The sequence below is a fragment of the Camelina sativa genome, chromosome 6 (genome assembly GCF_030686135.1).
Source record: "Camelina sativa cultivar CO46 ecotype springtype chromosome 6, ASM3068613v1".
In the NCBI taxonomy this organism is placed as follows: Eukaryota; Viridiplantae; Streptophyta; class Magnoliopsida; order Brassicales; family Brassicaceae; genus Camelina; species Camelina sativa.
The window spans coordinates 22,867,703-22,893,310 of NC_141885.1; the positions used below are offsets into that span (position 1 = coordinate 22,867,703).

General features: G+C 37.0%; 6 protein-coding genes across 53 annotated transcripts; 5 read left to right on the forward strand and 1 right to left on the reverse strand.

Moving 5' to 3' along the window:
* Window positions 1-180: 180 nt before the first annotated feature.
* LOC104792408 (CASP-like protein 4A3) lies at window positions 181-2,092 on the forward strand. The gene is made up of 3 exons (XM_010518543.3): window positions 181-857; window positions 1,096-1,231; window positions 1,724-2,092. The coding sequence occupies exons 1-3, from the start codon at window positions 319-321 to the stop codon at window positions 1,916-1,918; spliced, it is 870 nt and encodes a 289-aa protein (XP_010516845.2). The 5' UTR covers window positions 181-318; the 3' UTR covers window positions 1,919-2,092.
* Window positions 2,093-2,175: 83 nt separating this feature from the next.
* On the forward strand, window positions 2,176-4,136 carry LOC104792409 (GLABROUS1 enhancer-binding protein-like 3). Its single transcript, XM_010518544.3, has 4 exons — window positions 2,176-2,686; window positions 2,774-3,064; window positions 3,188-3,289; window positions 3,381-4,136. The coding sequence occupies exons 1-4, from the start codon at window positions 2,489-2,491 to the stop codon at window positions 3,906-3,908; spliced, it is 1,119 nt and encodes a 372-aa protein (XP_010516846.1). The 5' UTR covers window positions 2,176-2,488; the 3' UTR covers window positions 3,909-4,136.
* A 388-nt stretch (window positions 4,137-4,524) lies between these two features.
* LOC104792410 (serine/threonine-protein kinase KIPK2-like) lies at window positions 4,525-8,952 on the forward strand. The gene is made up of 3 exons (XM_087453706.1): window positions 4,525-4,868; window positions 5,583-7,783; window positions 7,895-8,952. The coding sequence occupies exons 2-3, from the start codon at window positions 5,757-5,759 to the stop codon at window positions 8,757-8,759; spliced, it is 2,892 nt and encodes a 963-aa protein (XP_087309832.1). The 5' UTR covers window positions 4,525-4,868; window positions 5,583-5,756; the 3' UTR covers window positions 8,760-8,952.
* A 305-nt stretch (window positions 8,953-9,257) lies between these two features.
* On the forward strand, window positions 9,258-10,333 carry LOC104792412 (uncharacterized). Of its 3 annotated transcripts, XM_010518548.3 has the most exons (4): window positions 9,258-9,546; window positions 9,705-9,815; window positions 9,913-9,993; window positions 10,086-10,333. In XM_010518548.3, the coding sequence occupies exons 1-4, from the start codon at window positions 9,346-9,348 to the stop codon at window positions 10,158-10,160; spliced, it is 468 nt and encodes a 155-aa protein (XP_010516850.1). In that variant the 5' UTR covers window positions 9,258-9,345; the 3' UTR covers window positions 10,161-10,333. The 3 variants fall into 3 exon arrangements, with proteins under 3 accessions (XP_010516850.1, XP_087309836.1, XP_087309835.1); XM_087453710.1 differs by having other exon boundaries at window positions 9,269-9,546; window positions 9,705-9,993; XM_087453709.1 differs by having other exon boundaries at window positions 9,270-9,546; window positions 9,705-10,195.
* On the reverse strand, window positions 9,804-14,991 carry LOC104792411 (protein GLUTELIN PRECURSOR ACCUMULATION 3). 7 transcript variants are annotated; one of them, XR_015559361.1, is made up of 18 exons: window positions 14,810-14,991; window positions 14,641-14,738; window positions 13,993-14,134; window positions 13,872-13,900; window positions 13,678-13,774; window positions 13,538-13,593; window positions 13,342-13,449; window positions 12,886-12,942; window positions 12,684-12,779; window positions 12,464-12,548; window positions 12,122-12,274; window positions 11,684-11,766; window positions 11,412-11,585; window positions 11,217-11,332; window positions 10,769-10,853; window positions 10,313-10,414; window positions 10,171-10,193; window positions 9,804-10,092 (listed from the first exon to the last, which is right to left on the reverse strand). XR_015559361.1 is itself a non-coding variant. In XM_010518546.3 (17 exons), the coding sequence occupies exons 1-16, from the start codon at window positions 14,869-14,871 to the stop codon at window positions 10,358-10,360; spliced, it is 1,494 nt and encodes a 497-aa protein (XP_010516848.2). In that variant the 5' UTR covers window positions 14,872-14,968; the 3' UTR covers window positions 9,804-10,193; window positions 10,313-10,357. The 7 variants fall into 7 exon arrangements, 2 of the variants coding, with proteins under 2 accessions (XP_010516848.2, XP_087309834.1); XR_015559362.1 differs by having other exon boundaries at window positions 10,171-10,233; XR_769067.3 differs by having other exon boundaries at window positions 12,684-12,775; window positions 14,810-14,968.
* Window positions 14,992-15,088: 97 nt separating this feature from the next.
* On the forward strand, window positions 15,089-20,410 carry LOC104792413 (BTB/POZ domain-containing protein FBL11). 40 transcript variants are annotated; one of them, XR_015559363.1, is made up of 19 exons: window positions 15,089-15,337; window positions 15,430-15,480; window positions 15,539-15,659; window positions 15,750-15,891; window positions 15,980-16,029; window positions 16,195-16,283; window positions 16,360-16,465; window positions 16,745-16,781; window positions 16,869-17,020; window positions 17,327-17,810; window positions 17,960-18,220; window positions 18,306-18,451; window positions 18,575-18,922; window positions 19,015-19,258; window positions 19,349-19,418; window positions 19,500-19,580; window positions 19,724-19,768; window positions 19,813-19,910; window positions 20,045-20,410. XR_015559363.1 is itself a non-coding variant. In XM_010518552.3 (19 exons), exons 1-19 carry the CDS (start codon window positions 15,147-15,149, stop codon window positions 20,067-20,069), a joined length of 2,727 nt encoding a protein of 908 aa, XP_010516854.2. In that variant the 5' UTR covers window positions 15,089-15,146; the 3' UTR covers window positions 20,070-20,410. The 40 variants fall into 40 exon arrangements, 22 of the variants coding, with proteins under 22 accessions (XP_010516854.2, XP_010516852.2, XP_087309846.1 ...); XR_769069.3 differs by having other exon boundaries at window positions 19,842-19,910; XM_010518552.3 differs by having other exon boundaries at window positions 19,349-19,404.
* Window positions 20,411-25,608: the final 5,198 nt, after the last annotated feature.

A 25,608-nucleotide genomic window follows, 5' to 3' on the forward strand; every position in this document is an offset into this window, starting at 1 on the left:
AAGGGGCACAAATAGAAAAGTCAAAAATTTAGGGGCAGAATATTGAAAAACAAAACTACAAAACAGTATAATCCGAAAACTGTAGGTACGAATTATCAAAATTAAAAACTAATGGGGCAATATACTAAAAAGACCAAAACCATAAGGGGCAAAAAGACAGAATCTTGCAAAGTCTTTCTTGCTTTGTTTGATTCTCATAATGACTTTTCCACTTTTGTTTTGTTCCTTTTTCGCTTTAATTTCACGCTTTTTTCCTAAATTCGATTTTGTGTTTTGTTTAAATCCTCAAACTCGTTTTCAAAGGTTTGTTTTTTTCCGATGAGATCTCCGACTAAGACGACACCGTCGATGTCTCCGTCTTCAATTTCCACGGTGAAATCTCCACCTCCGTCTGATACTTCAATGGCTATAGTAGCTTTCGATAACTCCACTGGTCACTTCTCTTCGTCTCCATCGCCGCCACATTCTCTTGATCATTCCAGTGAATCGGAGAAGGAAGATGAGAAATGTAAACCCGAGAGTAGGAGAAACCAAAATCATTTGAAGATTGAGGAGACCCCATCTCCGATTGTGGTGGTTCACAATCACAATCACAATCGCTCTGTTAAAGAAGTGGTTCCTCCTACGGTGACGACGAGGAAGAGTGCGAGGGTTGGTTCTGGGAGAAGTAGTGGGCAACGATCTGGAGCTGTTTCGGCTATCTTGAGAAGGTCTAGGAGGGAAGAGGTTGTAAAGTATTCAGCTTTAGGGTTTCGGTTAAGTGAGGTTGTGTTGGCTTTGATTTCCTTCTCAATCATGGCTGCTGATAGAACTCAAGGTTGGAGTGGTGATTCTTTTGATCGTTACAAGGAGTACAGGTATGATTCTTTTTGTGTTTGTGCTTCTTCTCTTGTTTAGATGGTGATGTTTCTTGAATCTAGGTTCATGGTTTAGTTTTAGGGTTTAGGGGTTTAAAATGTTCAAGCTGAATCACTAGTGTTTGGTATTTGATAAGCAGTTTGTGTGATCCAAGTCTTATGTTTTGGTTGAACTATTATGATTTGATTTTGAGACTATACTGATATCTATGTGTTACCTTCTGGTATCTGGTGGCAGGTTTTGTCTGTCTGTGAACGTGGTTGCTTTTATTTATGCTAGTTTCCAGGCATGTGACTTAGCGTACCATCTGGTCAAAGAGAATCACTTGATTAGCCACCACCTTCGACCTCTGTTTGAGTTCATCATAGATCAGGCAAGTCATCAACTTACTCTTACTCGCCATTCTAAAGTGCCTTATCTTGTATACTCTCTATGGTATTCTTTTGTTACTTTCGTTCTTTTATGATCAACTTAGTTGCACTTCGGTGATGAGAACTGAGAAGACTTGTTTTGACTTGCACTTTCAGCTGGTTTGACCTTGTCTCCTGTGAGTCAAAGAAGAACACTTTGTGGTCAAAGTCCAATATTGTTACACTCATATCAACTTTTGTTCTGAAAGCTGTGTTAACATATAACATATGTGGAATAGGATTTATCTTAGAGTTAAGGAAAACATGGTGAAAATGACTGCCGTATTTGTTTGAAATCTCCTAAGCTTATTTTTTTGTAAAAATCCCCAAGCTCCCTTAAGTCTACTGCAATACATTTAAAAAGCATACATAAACGCAGATCGAATTATGAATATGAAAGGTTTGTGTTCTGAAGAAGCGTAGTTGCTTTTTTTTTTTTGGTGTTGTGCTATCAGGTACTGGCATATCTGCTTATGTCTGCATCAACAGCAGCAGTGACTCGCGTTGATGATTGGGTTTCAAACTGGGGAAAAGACCAATTCACAGAGATGGCGAGTGCCTCAATTGCTATGTCCTTCTTGGCCTTCCTTGCCTTTGCTTTCAGTTCCCTCATTTCAGGTTATAACCTCTTTAACCAAGACTCTCTCTGATCCTCCAACTTCTTTTTGTATAGCTGTCCACACTCCCTTGTGTGAATGTATAATAAAGATCAATATATATCTTAGCATTGTAATTATGGTTATAATATTATTGAATTTTTGTAGACTAAACGATTCCAAAAACTTTGTAATCTTTGAGGTTAGGCATAAAACCTTTTTTTTTTTCTTTTTTTGTTGTTGTTGTTGTTGTCAAAGTTTACTAAAACCTGAACATATCTTAGCCAACTAATCAAAGACCAGAGCAAAATGTTCTCGATCGTTTATGTCATGAGACCTCAAGAAGGACACAATCTCAAATTGAATTTTCAAGGGTTTGCTTGTGATTTGGGAACGGGTAAAGGGTAGTTTAGTCATTATACGTTTTGGACTCTCCGACTTCTCCTACGCCTGGAGAACATCAATCGTCGCCGAACAATAAAGAAAAAGTTTTGTGCTTTGCCTTCGTCTCTGATGAGGGGTTTTAAATAGAGAGATAGAGAGACGCAATTCTCAGTTTGAGAAAAAGCTAGGGTTTTTAGTTTTCTTACACCCAAAGTTTCGATCTTTGTTCATCGATCAAGAATGGTTGCTACGAAGAGATTTGGTGATCATAGCAACTCCAGCTCGGATGACTCCCTCACGAGGAAACGTGACGATGACGTCGAGGCGATGCACAGGACGAGAAAGCAACTAAAGACGACGACGACAACTACTACATTGAAACCTTCCTCTGCTTCAAAGATGAACTGGTCTAAAAACGATGAGCTTGTCATTCTCGGGGTTAGTAAACTCTCTCTGTTGGCTCAGGTTGTGTCTACTACTTTATACTCTTCTTTTGTTTTACTGTTTTGTGTTTGTGTGAAATAGGGTATTGTGGACTATGAAATCGAAACGAAATCGAGTTACGGATCCGACTGGGCTGCGTTGTACCTTTATATAAAAGATAATGTAGAAGCGAACTTTTCGAAGAAGCAGTTCATCGATAAGGTGAAGAGGTTGAAGAGAAAGTTTATAGACAATCAGGAGAGATCTAACGATGGGAAAGATGTTTCTTTTACTGATACTGATGATGATGAAATCTTCAAATTGTCAATGATGATTTGGGCCAAAAGTGAAACTGAAGATGCTGTTTCTAGTGAGGATATGGACCAAGCTAAGGTGAGTGTGTGTTCGTTCTGTTTCTACCACCAATCTCCTTTGCTACTATCTCAGAACATGATTTAGAAAATTAAGTTGTGTTACTAATGTGTAATGACTTTTAATGATCTTGTTTTGAATAAGGATGTTCCTTCTGGGGAGCAAGAGAATATGCCTTGTGCGGAGCAAGAGCGGGTGAGTGTAGAAATTGATAATGGTGAGAAAGGGAAATTGGACCAAGCCAAGGTGAGTGTATTTGTTCTGTTTCTAATGCTTAAAACTTGTATTTTACTAATGCTTAATGAATTATTGATCTTGGTTTCTTGTTCTGAGTAAGGACGTGCCTTGTGCTGAGCAAGAGGATAAGGATGTGCCTTGTGCTGAGCAAAAGGATAAGGATGTGCCTTGTGCTGAGCAAGAGGATGAAGATGTGCCTTGTGCTGAGCAAGAGGATAAGGATGTGCCTTGTGCTGAGCAAGAGCAGGTGAGTAACGAGATTGATGATAATGGTGAGCAAGAGATGATTGAAGAGGATGGTGCGGATGAGTTAGGTGTTATGGAGGATACACTCGAGTCTGTGATATCGTTTCAAAGTTTAGCTAAAAATGGTGAGAAAGATAAGAGTAAAGAAGATGGTGTGGGTGAGGTGGGTGTTCTGCTGGAGATACTTGAGGCAGATACATTTTATAAAAACTGTAGTAAGTATCAGCAAAAGTTGCTGCGTCAGAATTTGGAAAACGTTGGAGCTGAAAGAAGAAAAGAGCTAATCGACGAATGGAAAGCATTGCTTGTTCAGGAGATGAAATTGAGTATCAAGAAATTTAATTTCATGGCAAAGTTTGCAAACGCAGGAGTTTCTCCTTAATCTGAAAGTAAGAAAATTTCTGCTTATGGAGTGATTTCGATGTTTTTAGGTTCCTTGTACTATTGCTTTGGTTTGTGTTTAAGCCATCATTTGAACGGTTATTTAGCTTATGTTAAAAGGGTTGTGGCTCCTTTTTGTCTTATGGTGTGTGTGTGTGTGTGTGTGTAACTTGTTATATCGAGTATCCTTTTTGTTTCTTTTTGGGAATGACTCAACAACCCTTAAACACTAGCCATTCTCACTGTTATTTCCTCATTCAGCTCATCATCAAATGTAGTAATTCTTTGGTGCCATAGTAACATTTAGAACTTTACTGTATCATATTCGTTTTGGGCTATAGGCTTAGATAACGATCCTTTAGGCCTACTAAATATTCTTGTTTTTTCCTTACCAAAAAAAAAAAATATATATTCTTGTTTTTTTTTGGTGTCACATTCGAGAACGAAGAAGAAGACACAAACACTTAAATCCAAGATTCGCATTTTGCCACATGCCATTACTTCTCTTACCTTATCACAAGATATTTTTTTAGTACTATACTCTCAACGAAGACCATAGAAACTAAGAAAATAATTATTTGATAATACGGTAAAAAGAACAGATTGATGTGAAATGTAATGAAGACGAAAAGAAAAAAAAGAGAAAGAAAGAAATGTAATGATGTGAATTTGGACGTAACATTTTTAGTATATTTTGACAAAGAGACCCGCAAATATATGCTTTTAGGAGAGGGCCTACCCTACTCTTCACATTTCAACTTTACCATTTACACTAAACACCAAAATCCCCGACAAATTTAAAGATTTTTTTTTTTTCTCCTCACTCTCTCTCTCTTTCTATCTCTAGCTCTGTGGATTCTCTTCAAAGCTCAGACCTTTAGGCTCTTTAGGGTTCTTTTGGGGAGTCTCTATGAGCTCTAGAACTCTAGAACCTGGTTTTGCCTCCTAATGTTGTTATTTGGTACGCCTCTGTTCTCTTGCTTCTGCATTTTTCGATCTTTGTTTGTTGCTTTTGATGAGATTTGGGGACCATCTTCAGCGGGATTTCAAGTTTCTTTTTTTCTGCATCTATTGTTTCTGGACACTGAGCTTGTGTAATGTCCAGTGGGATTAAGCTTTCAATCTTTTTGGATTTGATGTGAATCACTTACAAGTCTCCTGATGATTTGACAGCTTCGATATGTTTTTTTTTTTAAAGTTGGATCTTCTTCGTTTAAGCTAGTGGTCTTATCAATATGTTAGCTTTATGAGATCTGGGATCGAGAGTGCTAGAACTTCTTGCTTTGATTTCACATTTGATGGGGTTTGATTTGCTTTTCTCTTGTTGGGTTTGGTTAGTATTTTGCTTATTTTTTTCATTAGCTGAAGTGTCTTGAACCTGGCTTGTGGTTTTGATGAGTTTCTTTCTATTAAAAAGTTTGGGCTTCCCTACAAAAATGTGTTCTTTTTGTTAATTAAAAGTGTCTATCTGTACTTGTGTAGGGTTCATCATTTGAGTTGAGTCTATAAGACTTAACTATAATGACTTTTCACTGTTCATATCCTTTTTAAACTCCTTACTTTGATCATCATTTCAAGTCTCTGTTACATCTTCTTTTCTACTTTCCTTTATTCTGCTCTTTGATAGTCCATATAGCCTGTTTCTCATTAAATACAGGGGATGTGATTGTTGCAGGGTGTTGTACTCGGATCTTTAAGATGAACCAAGGAAGATGAGTCTCTCACGGTCTTTCCAAAACAAAGTCGTGGTTTAAGTAGCAACGGTTTAAATTTCTCACTCTTTGTGTCTGAAGTCTTGGAATGATATCGGCATGAGGATCTGTCCACTGTTGTAAAGTAAGTTATTGCCATGGGATCATTCGTGGGTCCTTGTGAAATTGTTGAGGAGAAGGATGTGGTCAGGTTGGCCAAACATTCTAGCAGATATTGTATGCCACCTTTGGGATCAAGTAACGATATAGAGCAGCGTCCTGCATTGAAGTCAGGGTACCAAGGTTCTATGGAGTATGACATTGATCAGCTTTTCCAGTCTATAACTATAAAACCATCACCTCGAAGAGTGATGGGCTCTTCTTTCCATCATCTTGAGACGAGCGCAAGTGCTGGTACAAGCAGGTGCACAAGTGCTGGTACAAGCAGGAGCACAAGCCCTTCAAGAAAAGGCGCTATGAAAAAGCCCTTTCCCATGGGAACGCCTCGATCACCAAGAGTTGGCCCCTCTGATTCAATATCACTGAAGCAGGCTCTGAGAGATCTTTGCATCTCCAAGGCATCAGAAATGGCTGCCCAGAAACGGTTATCAAAATCTGCAGCTGCATCTCCGAGGGTTTCTGAAGCAGACAGAAAAAAGAGTCTTTATAGACAAGTTTTGAATGAATCTGCTGGCAGGTCTGGGATTCCTGTGGACAAGGGTAAAAGCTTGGTTGAAATATCTTTGACGCCGGTAGACGATATACCTAGCTCCTCCCAGAGTGTACCTCAGCGGTTTGAGCCTTCTAACTCCATATCTGAACCATCTCAGGCTGAAATACTTCTCCCTGTAAATGGAAACAGATCAGGATTAAAGACAGTGGGATGTCAAATGTTGGAAACTTCGTTATTGCAGAAATCCAACAAAACTGGATCTTCTCTTAGTTCTGGTAGTGGAGATTATGAGTTACAGATAGAAGAAAATGCTTCATATCCTCCTCATGTTGTTATTGAAGATAGTTTGGTGGAAATAGACAAACATGTTACCTCGCTACCTTCGTGTCCTGGCAGCAAAGTTTATGCTGAAGAGCTAGACAAGAGCATCCTCTCATCAGCAAGACTGAAAAGTGAGCCAACAGTTCTGATCTCAGAGCTAAAAGGAAATTTTGGTAATGCACCTAGTGTAGGAACCGAGAGCAGAAAATTGGTAAGCAAGGTAACAAAAAATATCCCTCGTCCCAAATCGCGGCCGAAAAGGAGGATTTTGGTTAAAAGGAAGTTAAGAATCGCTGTAGCTTCTGCTACGAAAATGGTCGAGAAAGTTGATACTTCCTTAGTAGAAGAGCCTAGTACAAGTCAAGTTTTGTGCCAGAAATGCCACTGTGCGGTAAAGAGAACCAGCATTGAAAACCACCTGCCCATAAATACTAATAGCACTGAGAAATGCTCAAACGATTTGAGATCTTTCTCAAAAGATGTCAGTATAGAAGCAGATCAAGAATTACTCGCAAGCCCGCGTCTCATTCGCATTGTGAAGTGTAATAAAGAGCCCAACAAGGATTCTTCTGATTCTTGTGAGGTTAGTGATAGCGGTGAAGCTGTCATTGTCATGAAACAAGAAGCCTCTCCAAGAAATTACAGTGGAAAAGGTGATGCAGATGAACAGATAAGAGAGAATCCAACTTCTAGTGAAACGTTTGAATTCTCGTTGAGCTCAAAGAATAGCCTAGGGGATTATAGCAGCAGCACAAGCATGAGTGAGGAGAGCAATCTGAGCAGGTTTAGCTGTGGAAATAAACCTCATATGTCTATGGATGTGAGATGGGAAGCAATTAAGCATGTGAAGTTGCAATACGGCTCTTTAGGACTCAGACATTTCAACCTTTTGAAAAAGCTTGGTTGTGGAGATATCGGAACAGTCTATCTTGCCGAGCTAGTTGGTACAAACTGCCTGTTTGCCATAAAAGTCATGGACAATGAGTTCTTGGCCCGAAGGAAAAAGACACCAAGGGCACAGGCAGAACGGGCAATCCTTAAAATGTTGGACCATCCTTTTCTGCCTACCTTGTATGCGCAATTTACTTCAGATAATTTGTCGTGTCTGGTGATGGAGTATTGTCCTGGTGGTGATCTTCATGTCCTGAGGCAGAAACAGCTCAGCAGGTGTTTCTCCGAACCCGCAGCTAGGTAAGATTACACTTCACATTGTTGTTTATGAATTTGTACTGCTCACAAAGTCTTTCTCTAATTAGCAAATTCATTGGTAATATACAGTGAAACTGATGATATTGTTCACAGGTTCTATGTAGCAGAAATCCTCCTTGCGCTGGAGTACTTACACATGCTTGGTGTTATATACCGAGATTTGAAACCAGAGAACATTCTCGTCCGAGAAGATGGTCACATCATGCTTACAGATTTTGACCTCTCACTCAGATGTGCAGTGAACCCGACTCTACTCAGATCAACTTCTCCACCTGAGAAAGATCCCGCAAGGATGTCGGGTCCATACAACACTTCTAATTGCATACAACCTCTATGTATTGAGCCATCGTGTCGGGTCCCATGTTTCAGTCCTAGGCTCTTATCAACCGAAGCTAGAAACTCAAAACCAAGAAAAACGAAAAGGCCTGATCTTTTGACCCAGCAGTTCAGGTCATTGCCTCAGCTTGTGGCTGAACCAACCGAAGCAAGATCAAATTCGTTTGTGGGAACGCACGAGTACTTGGCCCCAGAGATCATCAAAGGAGAAGGGCATGGTGCTGCAGTAGACTGGTGGACATTCGGGGTTCTTCTCTATGAGCTTTTATATGGGAAGACGCCTTTCAAAGGTTATGACAATGAGGAGACACTGTCTAATGTTGTATACCAGAGCCTCAAGTTTCCTGACAGCCCTCTCGTGAGCTTCCAGGCAAAGGAGTTGATCAGAAGGCTGCTGGTGAAGGATCCAGAGAGTCGTCTCGGGTCAGTGAAAGGATCTGCAGAGATCAAAAGACATCCCTTCTTTGAAGGTTTGAATTGGGCTCTCATCCGATGTGCCATACCGCCTGAGCTGCCAGATATCTATGACAATGGTGCAACGGAAGCGACTTCTCCTGAGGGAAATAATACGTATCTTGAATGTAAAGCCATCGGAGATCATCTCGAGTTCGAGTTGTTTTAGAAGATAGGAAAAACATTAAGGTCTTAGCAGACAGGAAACTTTGCTGCTTAAGCTATTATATCTATTCTAAGTCTCATAGGTAAAGTTTTACCTCTATTTTTTCTTATTGTCTTACCATATTGATTAAGAATCTGAACTGCAATCGTAAACAGTAGTCAGAGATTAATTGGAAACAATGTTTTCCTTCATTTCATTCAAGTTTCTCGTATGAAACAGACAAATTCGAACCAATAACAGCATCATTAATTCATTGACATAGCTTAGAATTAGTTTGTTCGTGCAATTGGTTAAGAGTTATAAAATCCCACCCAAGTTGGTGAATACAGCCCAGTCCGATCCTTTAATGTCCTCAACCAAGTGCCTACTATTCTTTAAGGAATTTAAGAAGAACCTTTTTCTTCACTTTTCATTTGGCGGGATTTGCTTTGGTTTGGAATGGTGTCACGGCAAAGCAATCTCCTTTAAGAAGGTTGAAGCAAAAGCAAAAGCCCATAAAAAGAAAGAAAACAAAAACACTGCAAGTAGATAAATAGGGTTGAAGTGTTTGGAGAAGACAAGATAAACCGACCAAAGGAACAACAAGAACATGAATACGAACAACTCAGTAGCTACAACTTCGACCAAAAGTAAGCTACCAATGGACGAGCACCAAGAAGAAGAGATATGGCGAAAGTTTCAAGCCCGAGAAGAAGAGATTGAGAGGAAGAAGATGGCAGTTAAGGACAAGATTCAACAGCGACTTGGGTTTGCAGAGGAAGCCACAAGAAGCTTGACCCAGACATTAGAAGTAAGTCCAACAAGCTATTAACATCAATAGAAACAATACTCTTCAACATAAGCTATTAACACTAATCGAAAACATACTCTTCAAAAATGCATATGAACGCTACTCACTTTCTTTGTAATCATATATCCATATTTAACAATACCAACATTGTCCCAAAGGGGCTAGAAATCATGGGAGATCCAATGAGGAAGGAAGTGGGGATGGTAAGAAAGAAAATTGAAATGGCAAATCGGGATATCAAATCTTTGTCTCAGAGCTGCCAGAAGAAGGTTTTATATAAGTCTTTATTAACAATCCTGCTTCTTTTTACCTCTACAACTCTTTTATGTTCATCAATAGTCACACCAGATGATAAATATATGACAGGAGAAGGAATACAAAGAGGTACTGGAGGCTTTCGACGAAAAGAACAAAGAGAAAGCTCACCTTGTTTCAATCTTAATGGAGGTAAATCAATCACAGATCTGATTCTCTAAGACTTTTAGCTATAAGGATTGCACTTGAAATACTGATCGTAATCTCGGTGATCTTCTTGGCAGCTACTGGCTGAAAGTGAAAGAGTAAGGGTGAAGAAGCTGGATGAGATCAACCAGACTGTTGGGTCCTTGCGATAATGGATTTTACCTTTTACATGGAAACCTGTTTGCCTGTTTGAGGTTTTGGCATCATGTATGTATTTAAATTCCTCTATAAAAGTGAGAAAGCATGTAAAAGAATGTAATGGAAAAGAAAAAAAGTTTGCCTCAGGGCTTTAAGAAATTCATACCTAAAGATGATTTTGCTCCTAGTGAGTTTTGTTGCGGCTCCTCAATCAGGTTAGAAGGGTTTTGTATTCTTCCAGCAATTTCGGGATATCATTAATCCGCAACTGAGAGTAGCAATCGAATTAAACGTGTCAGAACGCATGTGAAAATAATGAACCTGACGTGTTTGTTAAGATGCATAAAAGTTGTAGACGAAACTAAGGAAGAGATAAGAGTAATGCATATAGTCAATGCTGATATGCATCACAGTGGTAACATGACAGTGAAAACTAACAAAAGTAGAGATAAAGAGTACATATGCGAAAATCAACTTAAAAATAGACAATAAAGGCTCAGAGCACGATGTGATGTAAGGTTAAATTCGTATATAAGGGTCACTATGATGATGCAACACATTGATTGATTGGTTTCAAACGTTCATTAGAGCTAATAACAGGAGAAAATCACACGGTATTTACCTCGGACGAACTTTTGATATGATAAAACGTAAAGGTCTTCGTTCCGGGGAGGCCAAAGTCAGTAGATGTTAAGCTGTTCTGTGCTCTGAGACACACCCGCCATGAGAAACAAATATGTGTGAAGGAAAGGAAGAAGAAAAAACAAAATTTCATAGCATGTAATAGTTTTCAGAAGGGGTACAAAACAATACTTTCTAGTTATCGCGAGAATTTCACAACCTTAAAAAATGAATCAGTATCAATAATTTCACTGGATTAATAAGTCTCAAGGGCATATTCAAGAAACAACGATGATATGTCACTCCTAAACACTCATAGGACTTATCTAAATCATTTTACTTTCATGTGGTGATTCCAGGGGAAGAACCATCTGAATCGACATACAAAGATAATCCAAGTAAACAAGAACCAAATCCAAAATAATTGGCAAGGATAAGAAAGAACTCACATGTGTTTTCGCGTAACCAGTCGCTGATAATCTCGAAGTAAGGAACCAAGCTCTTTTAGTTGTAAAGTTATTGGAGTGGACTCTTTCCAATGCTGCCGAAGTGCTTGAGCTGCCATCTTTTCATTGAGAAGCATTTTAGTACAGGATAAGACAATCATACATCCGTCATCCTGAAAATGAGAAAGGAAAGATCACCTCAATCATGAAGACCCGATCATCAACTACATCTCCCTCGATTAATCTTGATCCTAATTCAACAAATTCTTGATCTTCTGACTCCTCGGGAATTTGAAAACGCAGCCCTGATGAAACAGATATTCCCATTTTCTTTTGCAAATCAACAATACTGAATCCCTCTTGTCCCCTTTCCTGCGGTGATCAGACTCTCAATTGTTTAAACAAGCTGAAAAGCTAATTTCTGCATTGGCAAGAAACACATAAAATGATATGTAGGAACTCCAGTGTACCTTATCCAATTCTCTCTCTGACTCCTTGATTTCAGGAGGATTTTTAACTTGAGGTACAGATGACCTATTGGCTATCGGATCATCTGACAAAAGCAAAAAAGAATAGGGTGAAGTTGTGCTGGAAACGTAGAAGTTTTGAATTAGGTCTTTATCGAACACAATAAGAACATTTTCAGAGTTCACTAAAATTTAAACAGATGAATAAAACTTCATAACTTGCCAAAAAAACTTTGATAAATAAAAAAAAGCATGCTAGAAACTGATATGGATCTAATTGCCTATAATTTATGACCAACACCATGATTGGTTCGTCTATCGATACTATTTTAATATATAAAATCTATCCAAAAATAATATTGATGATCCGTGTAAACAGAATGATACCTAAGGTGGCAAGCTTTGGGAGGTAAAACATCAGTACAAAGAAGAATAAAATACCTTCGGGCACCAACCACCAGAGATCACCGAAGGTCAATTTTCCATCAAAACCACCAATTAGAAGATGACGAGCCCCAATACAAGTCATGGTATGGTAAGCTCGAGGAGGAGGAGGCTCATTGCTTATTGGTAAGCGCTTCCACTGAGCGGTTACTGGAATGTGAGAATAAAACTTTAGCAGAAACAATAACAAAGCATATAATAACTACACAGAAGAAAAATAATAAAATACATCACAGTTAATCATCTTAGTAGATTTTACTATTGTAAAAAAAATTAGGTAGATTTTAGGTGGCTTTGAGAAATTTTCGTGATTAATGGGACGAGTGAGCTAAAATCTACCTCTGTCCAAAATTATAGTGTCATTATAATAGACATCATAACGACTCAGCCATCCACCAGTTCCATGTCCTCCAAATAACAGAAGCTGCATAAATAAAATTAATGATGTGAGTGATGTAGGTCACGAACGCATCCATCCCAAAACCAAAAAAAAAAAATGATTAACATCTTCATTACAGACATAGATAACAAGGAGCAAATATGAGCTGAAATGACATACATAATGCCCTCCAGATGTAACTGTATGACCACATCGAGATGATGGTGCTTGACCAGGAAGCTTGAGTTGGGTCCATCCAGGGGTTTCACGCTCTTTCTTCCACAACAAAGGTAAACCACATTATGATCAATAAACATAAAATAAGACAAACTAAGAGACAGCCTATTAGTTTCAATGAATATTTAAGAAATCAAGGATGAACCTTCATCTATCAGACCCTTCAAAGCCCACAAATCACCCATGATTGGGCCACCACCTCCTGAAAAGATAACCAATTAACCATATTACAAACCATACTCTCAGCTTTGTTTTTACCGACTCTAGCCAAACAAACTGTGATCATGACCCATCCATTAAGGTTGGAAAGAGTTTCTACAATACATATACCATCAATACACTCAGTCAGGAAACTTCATTAACAATCAAGTTGACAATTGCCAGCGATGGGGAAATCAAACACATCAACATCCTATAACATTGTTTGAAGAATGAAAGGCGGAATAGAAAATTAACATTCAGGATTCTGTTTCTTGAGAAATCACACTTATTAGTTTCGGTGTTCAGTAGAATAAAGGGGAAGAAACTTGAGTAAAAATATACCAAACATCTCAACACAATTAAGGACAGAGAGAATCTGCAAATTTTTGGTGTAGTCTACCTCGGCCACCGAAAACAAGTAACCGTTTCTCAACCATGGTGGCCGTGTGGCCACATCTAGGAGGTGGCAATGAACCCGAAACTGAAAGCTCCATCCATTCAAGGGACACTGATGGAATACCAAGAAAGTAAGCATTATTAGCAAATAATAGAGTTTATTGCAAAACTGAAACTAGAAGAGAGAAATGAAGATTTACTTGTATCCATAACATATACATCTGACAACCACTTTTTGCCATCCCAGCCGCCACACCTGCCAACGATCTTAGATTTAGCTATGCAGGCAGCAAGATTAAAAAATATACCTAATGACAGACGTCTAAAGTTTGATACTAACAAAACAATTTTTTGGTTCCCAATAGCAGCAGCGGCAGCAAAATCACGAGGTGTAGGTAAGTCACCAAAGCTAGTCAGCTCAGACCACTGCCATATATCTGTAGCAAATGCCATCATGAATAAGAATATCATAGAAGTGTCAAAGCATAGTATTAAAAATTCACAGGCAAGTCTTACACGACAGTACATACATACCTGTATCTAGAACCCAAAAGTCTCCCAACCTGAATTTGATTTATAGAAAACAAGCAATTTAAGGTCAGTGAAAAACAGAATGTAAAGCCGCTATAACTAAAAAAATATACCAGTGAGGTACCTCTTGCCACCAGAACGTCCACCAAAGATGAACATATGGCAATCAATAGTGATGGCAACATGAAATGCACGCGGTGTAGGACCCACTTGTCCTTCTTCTGACTCGCTGCCAGTACATTCTGGCTCAAACCAAAGTTTGTTCTCTAGTCGACAGGATAAAGAACAAACAATCATAAGAACAGCCAATCTTAACATGATCAACGACGCTAATGGGAAAACCACACACTGATATATATAAAAGTATAACCACCTACACTCAAAGATCATAAAGAAACCAATTTCACTAATACTCAAAAAGGAGAACACGAATATGAAGTACTAAACAAAAACAAACAAAACTGGTAAGACAGTATCAATCTTTTTCATCTACAACACCTAATCCATGTATGTTTTGCTAATTCTTAAGTGATAAAAAAACCATCTTTGCTGGAGCAGTACCCCAACCAAGCTAACAATCGATAAACTACAAGAAAACACTACTCATCACAAGCAAAGCAATCAAAGACAGTAACTCACAATAATAACAAAAAAAAAAAAGCATCTTCCTTCGAGAATAATGGGAGTAAGTAAGCTAAGCTTTCTAAAAAAACAGAATCAATCGAGAAGCCAAAACAAAGGGATGAGAGGAGGATGATGATGATGATAATACCAATATCATAAACAATTATGTCATTGAGAAATTTCTTATCGACGAGACCTCCGAAGACCACCACCATGGATTTCCCGACATTGACAGCTGTATGCCCACTGATACGAACACCAACAAAATCAGCTGAACTCGAATCTAAGTATATAGAGAAGAAGATAAAAAATCTCACCTCCGCGGCTGTGGAGGAGTTCCGCTGAAATCGGAAGAAGAAGCTTGAACCCAGTGATGCATATTGAGCCGATGATAACGAAACCTCACGGATCAATCAACAACGTTTGAATTATTTTCCAGATCGATCGAAGGTAGGAGGAGGAACTACGAAGGGCTCTCTTTGTTCGGAGCTTTTTTATTCATTAAACCAATAATTTGGTTCCGGTTTAGTTGAAAATGGTCCGGTTTATTCCGGTAATTAAAAATTTGGTGATGATTTGTTTAGGTTTTTAAAAGCAGAGAGGAGTTTTGAGTTTTTAATTCACAGATTCGTGTTTGTTGCAGAGAAGAGAACAATGGCACTAAGCTCACTCGACGAATTCGTAATCCTCGTTCTGAAGAAGGATCATTGTCTTCAACATGAACAAGACGCGTCTTCTTCTTCTCCGAGTCAAGTGATTTCAATCTCAGCTTCTGAAATTGCATCTTGGGATTTGTCAGAGATACCCGCTTACGCAAGTGTAAAAATTCGAGTTCATCGAACTAGGCAAGTGGAAGTGATCATATACTACTTCCTCATCCCCCAATTTTGCGTTGGTTAGGTTTTGTTTATTGATTCTGGCTTCGTTTTCTATGTAGGCTTATTGAGGAATCATCGTACTTCCAAGGCCTTCTAAGCGGAAGCTTCAGGTATGTATTAGTTTTCAATCAAAGAGATGATTGAAATTGGATTTTTAATTTGTAACAGTGAATCAGGCCTCGATCATGTCTCTGTCGATTGGAACCTAGAGACGTTCTTGAACCTTCTCATGTGTTTGTATGGTTACGCCATAGATGTTACATCCACTAGTTTCTTACCTCTATTTGAGGTTCGTTTTTTTTTTTTTTTTGTATCAATCATCTGCTTTCGTTGATCTTAACATGCTTAATTATTGAAACTCTTGAGTGGCGAAATATAGGCTGCACTCTATTTTGGGGTTGAGAGGCTTCTCTCTATATGCAAAAGCTGGATTTCAGTGTTGGTATCATCGAATGATCCTGCATCACCTAAACTAGATTTGTCTGACCTTATTCAGATGTGGAGTTTTGGTCTTGAGCATGGTTAGAATAATCTTGCGAGAAATCTCTTATAGTTTGTTAAATTAGTTATATTTTTCTAAATCATGATTCTTTTGGTGATGCTTTACAGCTGGAGATTTTTTGCCAGATCTCTGTACGGCCTATCTTGCAAAGAATTTCGTATGTACCACTCACTCTTCCCATTTATCCTTCCTAGTTGGGTACGCTTGTGTACTCCTTTCAATGATATGTAGGATGTATGATAGTAAATGATGATCTTATGTCTAAAAGATCTTAACTTCTTCCAATTTGGTAGCTAATAACGGATCCTTATGTCTTCTGCAGATGTTGGTAAAATCTGATGAGTATTTTGGAAGTGTTCCATATGAGTTGTTGATCTGTTGCATTAAACATCCTCACCTGACTGTACACAGGTGTGTTTGTGCCCATTTTCTATCTTATCAGTGCAAACATACCCTAAGATTCTCACCTTTGACTTAACTCTGACAGTGAGATGCATCTTGCTGATGCACTTCTTTTTTGGCTTGATGCCGAGAGAAGAATGTCTGGCTTTTCGGAGAGTAGGCAGGATAACACAATCAACTTGATGGAACAGGTAACGTTTAGAAGGTCTGTCACCTATGCAGAGATAGATTTAACAATATGATGAGGTTAAAAAATGGTGTAACTCATGTGCTGTAAATTATCAACCTTGTTAGGGATTTTTCTTTTTAAGTACTTGAGGACAAATTGGAATATTAATAATTTCTCTTTGGATTTTTATTTTATTTTGCGCATTCTATATATATATATATATATATATATATATGTTTAGCTCTATGGAACTATGGTTCTCACTTTAGTTTTTCGTGTTTGTTGGTAAATTATATTGTAGGTCCGTTTTAGTCTCTTACCACTGTGGTTTATTGCAGGTAATGTTATAAAAGATGTGTGTGATATTTCTCCAACTTGAGGATATAGCAGAAATTCATTTAGGTTAGTTTGTTTCCATATTTCAGAAAGAAGCAAGTCTCATGGTTTCTCAAAGTTTGCTGATCAAAGCATGGAATTGGTGATTAAACTAATAAAAATCCCATCCACATACTTAGTCGATAGTCTAACAGATGGCCCTCCTGCTGATCTTAGACTTCGCCTGACTAAATACACTGAGGTATCTACCCTTGAATGAATTTTCTTCCTTGATTTGAGCTATATATGTAGTTGTGTCAATAATTGTATTTCACGTTTTGCTAGAATTAGTATTTGTGTTGGGCATCTTATAAAGTTCACTTATGTACAGGTTTATAATTAAAAGCTTTTCTAAAGTATCCAACTTTTTCATTACGAAGACACATAAATCCAAGTTCTGTCTTCAATTATTTAGACATTGTATGTCTTTGATTCAATCTGATGAATAGCTGAGTCCTTGAAAGCTTTATGTTGTCCTTTCTAATTACGCCTTTGTTCCCTCATTCAGATATTGGACCTCTCAGGATGCCGGCAGTTAAATGAAGCCTGTGTGCTACTGGCAGTACTTCCTAACTCGTATTTCTCAAGTCTCAGGTGGAGAAAGAGTTTGAAAAGTTTCCTAAAGAATCCTGAAGACGATGAAGGAAATCGAGAACATTTATCTTATGGAACTTTACCAATTTTGTCTTTCGAATCGCTGAAAGAGATAGATATGTCCAAGTGTCAGAGGCTTAACTATAAATTTGTGATCAAGTGCTTCTCTAAGTCATTCCCATCATTAAGAAAACTGAGAGCTGCTTATCTCTTAAACATCAAGGTGTTCACAGTGCTTGAACTTCTCCAGAATTTTCGCCAGCTCACTGAAGTTGATTTAACAGTTGATATCGCTCCTATAATACCGGTTCAAGCATCGTTGTTTTACTCTGGCCGAGGTCATTGTTCGCTCTCTAATATCACAAGACTAACGCTGGAGGGTAGAAGTGATATATGTGGTTAGTCTTTTTGTTTGTTTTTGGCTACTTTCTACACTCCCAATTGTTTGACAATCCAGATCCCAACTATTTTTCTTGTTGCTTCTAACTAACTTAAAGGTAGCTAACTATGTGTTCGTAGCTGATGTCTCCATTTTGCATTGCTACAGATATGGGTCTACAGAGCATCTCTAGACTATGTGATTCGTTATGTTACCTGAACATAAAAGGGTGTGCACTACTCTCAGATGCATGTATAGCATATGTTATACAGAGGTGTAAGTATTTATGCTCTCTCATAGTTTGCTATACCTCTTTTTCGGAGAATTCGATTTTGGCACTATGCGCTAGTATTTCTATGACCAATGAGCATATGGATTCAAATTCATTAGCACCCAAGCTTCAGATGTTGCACATGAGTAAATGCGAGGGTGTGTATTTTTTTTTTCCCATTTCAGTCTCTCTTTAATGTAAAAGATCATGGGCTCTTACATAATCTTAGTGTTACATTTTCAGGAATTAGTGAGACATCGCTTTTTAACTTGATAAGTCAGACACAGAAAATGAAGAGTCTTTGCTTAAGGGATACAAAAGTTTCAGACAGTGTGCTATGTGAATTCCCCGGCTCTTCCTTGGAAGCACTTGATATTTCAAATACCACGGTCAGTCATTCATTCACTATTATGGCATATCTTACTTCCACAGGACTTAGCCACATTCAAGTGATGCTCTGATTCAGTAATCCATAATGCGTCAGCCCCTCTAACGCGTGGTGATTTTTACAGATATCTCGGATGGCTCTTGTTCGTGTAATTAGCAGAAATCCTAATCTAAAAAGCCTCAAAGCCAGGGGATGCAAAAATCTGCTTCAGTTACAGGGTGACGGGAGAACTGACTATTCCTCTCCGTTGTTTTCTGCTCATGAGGTTTTTAAAAGTTTAAGCAAGGGAAGTGGATTGGAGGAGCTTGAGATTGGTTGGGGGTTTTCTTATTTCTCTCTTGAGTCTTTGAGACCTGCAGTTTCGTTCCTACGAGCTATAAGTGTGGGTTTGGGTGCTTCCTTAGGTGAAGATGCTTTAAAGCTTCTTTCTTCAGCTTGTCCTTTGCTAGAGTCTATCGTCCTTTATTTTCAGGTAGTTCTGATTCTTTAAATTTTGAAGAGTGTTATTGAAAGATAGTGAGTCTCTGATCTTTTTCCCATTTTAACTTAATTTTGGTTTGACAGGAAATCTCTGATTCTGCCTTGGCAAGTATCCCGACATCACTGAAGCACCTGCAAGAGTTAGCTTTGTCCTATTGTTTTGGTGACATATCCATTCAAAGTTTCAAGTTCTCTATGCCGAGCCTGAGAAAATTAAGGCTTGAGAGGGTAACTCGTTGGATGACCAGTGATGATTTATTTGTTCTCACACAAAGCTGTCCGAACGTGACAGAGCTTTCATTAGTAGGATGTTTACACTTAAATTCAGGTACAAACTATACTTCTCTAGGGAACCAAGTCATCTAACCTCATAATCTCTTAATTTTTTTCACCTCTTGTGTTGATATATATCTATCAGATTGCCAACCTATCATCTCAGGTGGATGGCCGGGAATGATTTATCTTCATCTAGAGGTTTGTATCTTAAGGTATCATGATGAACTAACCGGAAACTTTTAGAAGAACAGTAACTCACTTTTATAACTACGTTAACCATGTTTGGGTGGTAGGAATGTGGAAGTATAACAGAGAATGGTGTCACTTCTCTCTATGGTTGCATTGCTCTCGAAGACCTTTTGCTTCGCCACAACGTGAGTTCTCTTTTTTCATATATCCATTCTTTTTCGTACTATGTCACATCCCCCTCAGCTAGAACTAGAAAAACTCTTTGATGTGTCAAGCATTATCAAGTATCAACAGTTTCCATATTCCTGTTTTCTTTTTCTTTTTGAAGGGCTCTGGAATACAAAAAAGCTTCCTTCTTGATGCTACTTTGAAGGTAAATTTAGGGCACTCTCCATAGCTTAACTTTTTATATGACAGGAGATTTTTTTGCTTAATTTTTATCGCAGTTTCCAATGCTTCGGCTGGTATCTCTGGACATGTGTGATGCAAAGGAAGGCGGCTTCGATGCCCCAGAGGTAAGTAATAACAGAGAAAACCTAAGGAAGTTTTAATCATTAGCTAGGGAACACCATATGTAATACGACCTTCTTTGTAGCTAGATTAAGATACATTTTTGGTCATAATCGTCGATAATTTTTTGGAGTGGCAGGAGGAAGAAGGAAGTCACTTCCTAAGCATAGTGAAGATCAGTAGATGCAAGTCTGAGAGATGCGCACTGGGAAGAGTCTTGGCTCCTGTGCATAGAGAGACGCTGGTTATGCTATGGAATGGCGAAAACTACACTAAAACGCTTATCAAACAAAGACTTTGATTACCCACTCTACTACACTACACTACACTTTATGATGTGTGTTTTAGTTGGTTTAGATTTTATTGATGATGTAGCTGAAAGATTTTTGTTTGGAACTCAACTACGGTTTATATTTCACTTTCGGTGTAGTTGTAGATTAAATTACATGATGCAACTTGACCATCCTGTATTAATTGTGGTTGATAATATTATTGAATACCCCCATTCAACTTGACCATCAAACGTGTTAATAATATTATTGAATACCCCCATTCAAGTACATGCTTAGAGATTAAATTAAATAAATATATATATATATATATATATATTTTAACAACAAGAAAATAGATCACATGAGAAGAGCTAATGGGAAGGAACATTGTTTACATAGGTAGCTGGATGCGAAACGGAACGAACGCGTCGTGCCAGATTATCAGCTTTACCATTCTGAACGTGGGGGACCAAAGCTAATGAGAAAGAACGGAACTCCTCCCTGTCAACTTGAATCTCCTCTAAGTAGGGCTTGAAGGTTGGCCACTCGGAAGGGGAATACACCATCTTCAGCAGGTCAGAACAGTCGGTAAGAAAAACAACGTCCTGATTATCTGCACCAATCATACAACGCATCGTCCAGATAAGCGCTTCCATCTATGCATGGAGAGGTGTGAGACTACCACGGAGATTTGCTGTCCTCATATTAAATATTATATTTCAATATTTCAATATTAAAAACAAACGAACATTATATTTCAAAAAGTAGGTTTGTTTTTAGGGTAAATTATACGCAGTAGCCCTGAAGTGAGTTTCTTATTCACTTTAGGTAAAAGTCAAAAGTGCTTTTCATGTATTAGCCATTTTCATAATTTTGGACAACTAAACCCTTCAAGCAAACAAACCAAATGAAGTTTTTAGTTAAGTCAATTAGGATTGTTCCCCTTTTTGTGACTAAATGGAATAAAATCTGTTTGCTACAGTAGTAAAAAGGTAAAATATAAAATAAATAAAATTAGTCACATAACCAATGTACGATGTGTTTTGCTAATACTCTGTTTTGCTAGTACTGTGTTTTGATGTACGATTCTTTGCAACTGCGTATGTACACAAGTCATTAATGTTGTGTACGTACATATACAATATTATTAGAAACGTTATTATACTGTTGATTATATATAACATTCATAATTACAATTATTCAGAAATAGTACAAACATTCCGAACATTCAGAATTATAAATAAACATTCAAAAAAACATATATGATCTTTAAGGCTCCATTCTTTCTTTTTGGGTTCCTCAGCTCTCCCCTTCATGCTCCATCACATGGTTTATGTGGAAAGGTCCAACAAATTCTGAAGGAGAGTGGTGATGATATGGCGTGGAGGAGGAGAGGGAAGCTCTGCTGGTGGTGAGGTGTTGCTCCTTCCTCAGATTTTGTCCTTAATCCAAAGTAAGTGGTTGGTGCTAGGCTTATCTAGGGTTTTGGGATGATTGGGGTGGATTTGTCATGGGTAAGATGGATTGAGAAGAATCCATGGGTTTTTTTTTCTGGTTGTTGTCATTGTGAATACGTTGGGTATGTGCTTAATCGTTAGGGAAAGAGTATTGGTCGTGGAGTTAGGTTTTAGTGGCCGAGAGGTGCTTGAAATCGACTACGGGTCGTGTTTCAGGGGTTATGTCGACCGACACCACTACCAACATACGAACAATGTGAACTGGTCGAGGATGGCTACTTCGAGGCTACTTTTAGTTATAACTCTTTTTCTCTAACTATTAAGATCTATTTCATTATAGAAATTTTTTTTTCTTTAATTTATTTTTGAATCGTGTCATTAGAAAACTGAAGATATTAGTATTACTATTTCCATATACGTACGCAGTAATAATTTGTTTGTTCATGTGTACGTACACATTAACCATATATTTCTAATGTACAAACTCTTTAAATATTACGTACACCAACTTCACAATAGTACATAATCAATATTACGTACACCGTAAAGTGTATACACGTACACGGAAGAAATTGAATGAGGGACAAAATTGTAAATTTGTAATCATCTTCAACCTGAGTATCCACTTTTGCAACCCTAATTTTGCAGCAGTCATTTACAGTGTTTTCATAATTCTTTGTTTTCTTTGTTTTAATATTTTTGTACACTTAAACTTGTAAATCTAGCATATATTAGCATATTTAAATTCAAAAACGAGATTCTGCTATGCCATCCTTCCTCTTCTGATTATCTTCAGATTACTCTTCAATTCATCCAATTTTTCCTTGAATTTGGTCGTTTGTTTCTAATAATTATCTCTTAAACGATCAATTATTAACTTTCCTATTAGTTGAGAAAATAAAATAAACTAAGATTTTTCACTAATTTCCAGAATTTGTTTTAGTGAAGAAGGCAGTTTTTTTTAACTTCCGTTTTCTCTTGTTCTTCTTTTTTTTTCTCATCTAAAAAGATATTTTTTATTCATTTCATAATTCTTTAGTAGATTGTAGTTGGTTCGTGTAACCAAATGATAACAGTTTATTTACAGGGATATTTTTGTATATTTTTGTAATAATTTTGTGTGAGGGCTAATACATGGAAACTTTATTTGATTTTGACTAACTGTGAAAGAATAAGATTTTTTGGTGTGATAGATGAAAATTTCTTTTGTTTTTATTGATTCTCCTATTCAAGTAGACGGTGAGAGATTAAATTAAAATGCTGATTACAAAATCAGTTAATAAATTGATTATTTACAGTGTTTAGTTTTTAGTAAAAACTTTTTACTTTTTAGGCTAAGAGATAGATACTATTATATTAAACCATCCGGGAGTTGACTATTTATTTAGATTTTGTGCTGATTTCATAAGATGTTTGACAATAACGAAGAAAAAGTCAACTTAGCAGTTCTTAATTTGTTATCAACCTAGATTTTATATTTAAAAAATAAGATTTTAATTAATATTGACCCCCAAAAAAAAATGGCCATTAGAATGTGATTTTACCATACGAAGGTTTCAGGGGTAAATAAAGCAGTCATACAACAAAGTATAATTAACGTTGAATTCAATTTTATATAGTTGGCCGTTGGGGACAAATTAATATCTTATCTTATGTGGACAGCTTTTATATACTTGGCAGTTGGGGACAAATTAATATCTTATCTTATGTGGACAATTTTATATAGTTGGCGACAAAAAATTTTAAAAAGTTTAATCAATCATAAACAATAAACAAGACTGCATAATATAAAATATAAAATTAATTTTAAAGTTGCATAGAAAGTTAGAAACATCATATATTATGAAACAAAAATATGTTTCTAAACATCATATATTATGAAACGGAAGAAGTATATAGATTACCTTCAAAGATTGAAATCTCCAAAGCATAAAAGATTGAAATCTCCAAAGATATGCTTTGTCCCAGTTTAGTGCATTGTATTTGAAATCACACATTATATCTGTGAAATGTGATCAAAAAGTTCCCTAGGGAGTCTCCCAGTCTCATATGTCCTCCTCTGGTCTCTTATCATTGTATTTGACCACTGGTAAATTGTAACGAATCAAAATATAATATTTTTATTTATTCATCTTTCACTGGAAACAAAAGGTCATGGCCAAAATTTGATACAGAATTATAAAAGAAAATTTAAACCAAACCTAACTAATTTTAGGAGCCTATTTCTATTATTATATTGGTTTGCTAAGAAGTAAACTCTAATATATCAATCGTTTTATATATCAACGACATTTGAATTGAACTTTCATAATTGGGGTCAAACTAATGATCAATCAGAGCAACCTTCGAAGCAGTGCGATATCGCAAGGCTGACACCTCAAATCTATTCAAGCTGAGAATGCATGGTCGACGATCTGAGGTCATGTTTTGTCCATTTTTGGGCTACCAAAAGCACTATCAAAACAAACAACAATTTGTAAGCAAGCGATGCTTAATAAATGAGTAGCTAGGTGGAGCTATCAAAAAATATCATACGTAACGTTGAAGACAAAACAAGATTCTCCGAGTACATCTGGTGTCCAAGGAAGATGAACGACTGACTAGTCGACTACTTGTGATTTACATTCCCTATGAACCAGTGGCGGATCGAGAACTAAAATTAACATGGGGCACATATAAAATATAACTATTTGATATAATAGTTCTATCGTTTTTGCATCTCATATTTTTAAACTTTAAGTTTGTGAAAAACTTTAAAAATTCAATTTTTTTTATGAGGAATATCATTGTCATTGATTTTTACATTTTTGAAATAGAAATTGAATCGAAACTTGATCTATTGAATTTACTAGATGTATTTATTAATATTTTAGAAAGTAGAAAAGCAAATAACGATTAACTAGTGCATTTTGGAAATATAAGTAAAAAAAATAGAAAAAATGTAATTAACAACCAATTAAAAATGTAAGAAACAAGAGAAAAAATTTGTGCATCGAAGGGAGTATTAGCATAATTAATGAAAAACAAATGATATTAGAAATATGAAACACATCATTTCTAATAGATGTCCTGGCCGGCAGGAAAACAGGAGGCTACATCGAAGGGAGTATTAGCATATCCGGATACCCAAAGAACCAAGCAACATTTGCTAGAGTCACTGGTTACTGTGAACAAAATGATATCCACTCTCCACACGTTACCGTTTATGAATCCCTCATCTACTCAGCATGGCTTCGTCTTTCCGCCGATATAGATGTCAAAACTCGAGAGGTAAGTGTTACTATGCATAACGTTTAATTGTTTTATCATAATCACTTGCATGAAACTGATAACCTCTTTTTTTCCTGTTTATGTGACTGAATAGATGTTTGTTGAAGAAGTGATGGAGTTGGTGGAGCTTAAACCCCTTAGAAACTCTTGGTAAACACTTACCAAGAGTCTGTACGTACGTCGTATATTACGGCTCTGACTGTTGACATTGAATCCGCATCATTAATTCATTTTGAGATGGTAACTGTATTGAATTGTATAGTTGCATAATTATAAATGTTACTAATTAATCAAACTGCATGACAATATTTTAGTTTAACCATATACTTTATATATTCTCTACTCCCAACAAAAAAAGTTAACTAAATTATCATATCCTTTCATACCCTATGTCTGGTACTACTAAATTTTACTTACTGTTAAATGTATATCAATATATCATTGTTTATCCGTTAGATCTTTGTTGTAGTGCATGTTAGCATTAAGCTCTGTCACTAATCTTGTTGTAGTGTTAGGTTCAACGAGGTTTTTGAATGCCCAAAAATAAATCCCATGTCGTGGTAGACGACTATGATCTTTAAAAAAAAAAATTCCAAATGATTGTTAGTATTTTCCTTAAAAGAAAAAGATTTTTAGTCTTTTCCCGTTTAATTATTCTATTAATGACACAGGCAATTACATCACACTGTGAATGAATAGACACA